The sequence below is a fragment of the Microtus ochrogaster genome, chromosome 6 (genome assembly GCF_000317375.1).
Source record: "Microtus ochrogaster isolate Prairie Vole_2 chromosome 6, MicOch1.0, whole genome shotgun sequence".
Lineage (NCBI taxonomy): Eukaryota > Metazoa > Chordata > Mammalia > Rodentia > Cricetidae > Microtus > Microtus ochrogaster.
Genome location: NC_022013.1, coordinates 25,151,744 through 25,152,472, shown reverse-complemented (window position 1 = coordinate 25,152,472; position 729 = coordinate 25,151,744). Strand labels below are relative to the sequence as shown.

At 38.8% G+C, this 729-nt stretch overlaps 1 protein-coding gene across 1 annotated transcript in view; it reads right to left on the bottom strand.

Annotated features, from left to right (window-relative positions):
* Kdm5b (lysine demethylase 5B) overlaps positions 1-729 on the bottom strand; it is a 65,163-nt gene that overhangs the window by 25,598 nt on the left and 38,836 nt on the right. Inside the window, exon 10 of the mRNA XM_005348383.2 lies at positions 385-543. Within this exon, the coding sequence (XP_005348440.1) occupies positions 385-543 (159 nt within the window). The remainder of the gene's footprint in view (positions 1-384; positions 544-729) is intronic.

The following is a 729-nucleotide window of genomic DNA, read 5'->3' as shown; positions in this document are numbered from 1 at the left end:
AGATCTGGCGCCCTCTTCTGGCGTGTAGGCATACATGCAGGAAGAATGTTGTATACATAATAAACCTTTTTTTTTTTAAAAAAAAAAAAAAGAACTCAGGGTTAGACCCTGAAGGAAAGGTGGTAATAATGTTACATCATCACCATTCTGTAGCACATAATCAGGACTAGGATTTTTCTTGAATTACTTAAAAATCCAGTAATTAAGACTGTGCTGAGAGTAATTATAAATACTTAAGCTGACAAAACAGAATTTCAACATACACTTCCCGAGGCACTTGCAGAGACTTTCAATTGTTACACTGAAGATGTCGTCACTCCAGTATTCTGCCCTTTAGATGTAGAGCTACACCTCACACTTCAAGTTCCTACCGTCAGAGCCTACCTCTTCCTCAGGAGAAACCTTGATTTTCCCATCTCGTACAGGAAAGCCACTGCCAAACTCCTTTGAAGCGATATCAGCTCCATACTCCACAGTGACATCTTCTTCAATAGTGCTTACCAGTCGCCAAAACTCCTTCTCCACCAGCTCTGTAGGAACCATCTGGAAGCACGAGGAAATTCAAAGAATGCTTTTTCCGTTCATTGACAATGACAAATTGTTAATGACTGGCTAAGAGATGGGAATCACAAGTTAAATCTGTCCATAATTTCCCACAGGTGACTCGAGAAATTCAGACAACAACTCTGTTTTCTAAAATAAATTTTATTAAGAACTGCTAAATATTAG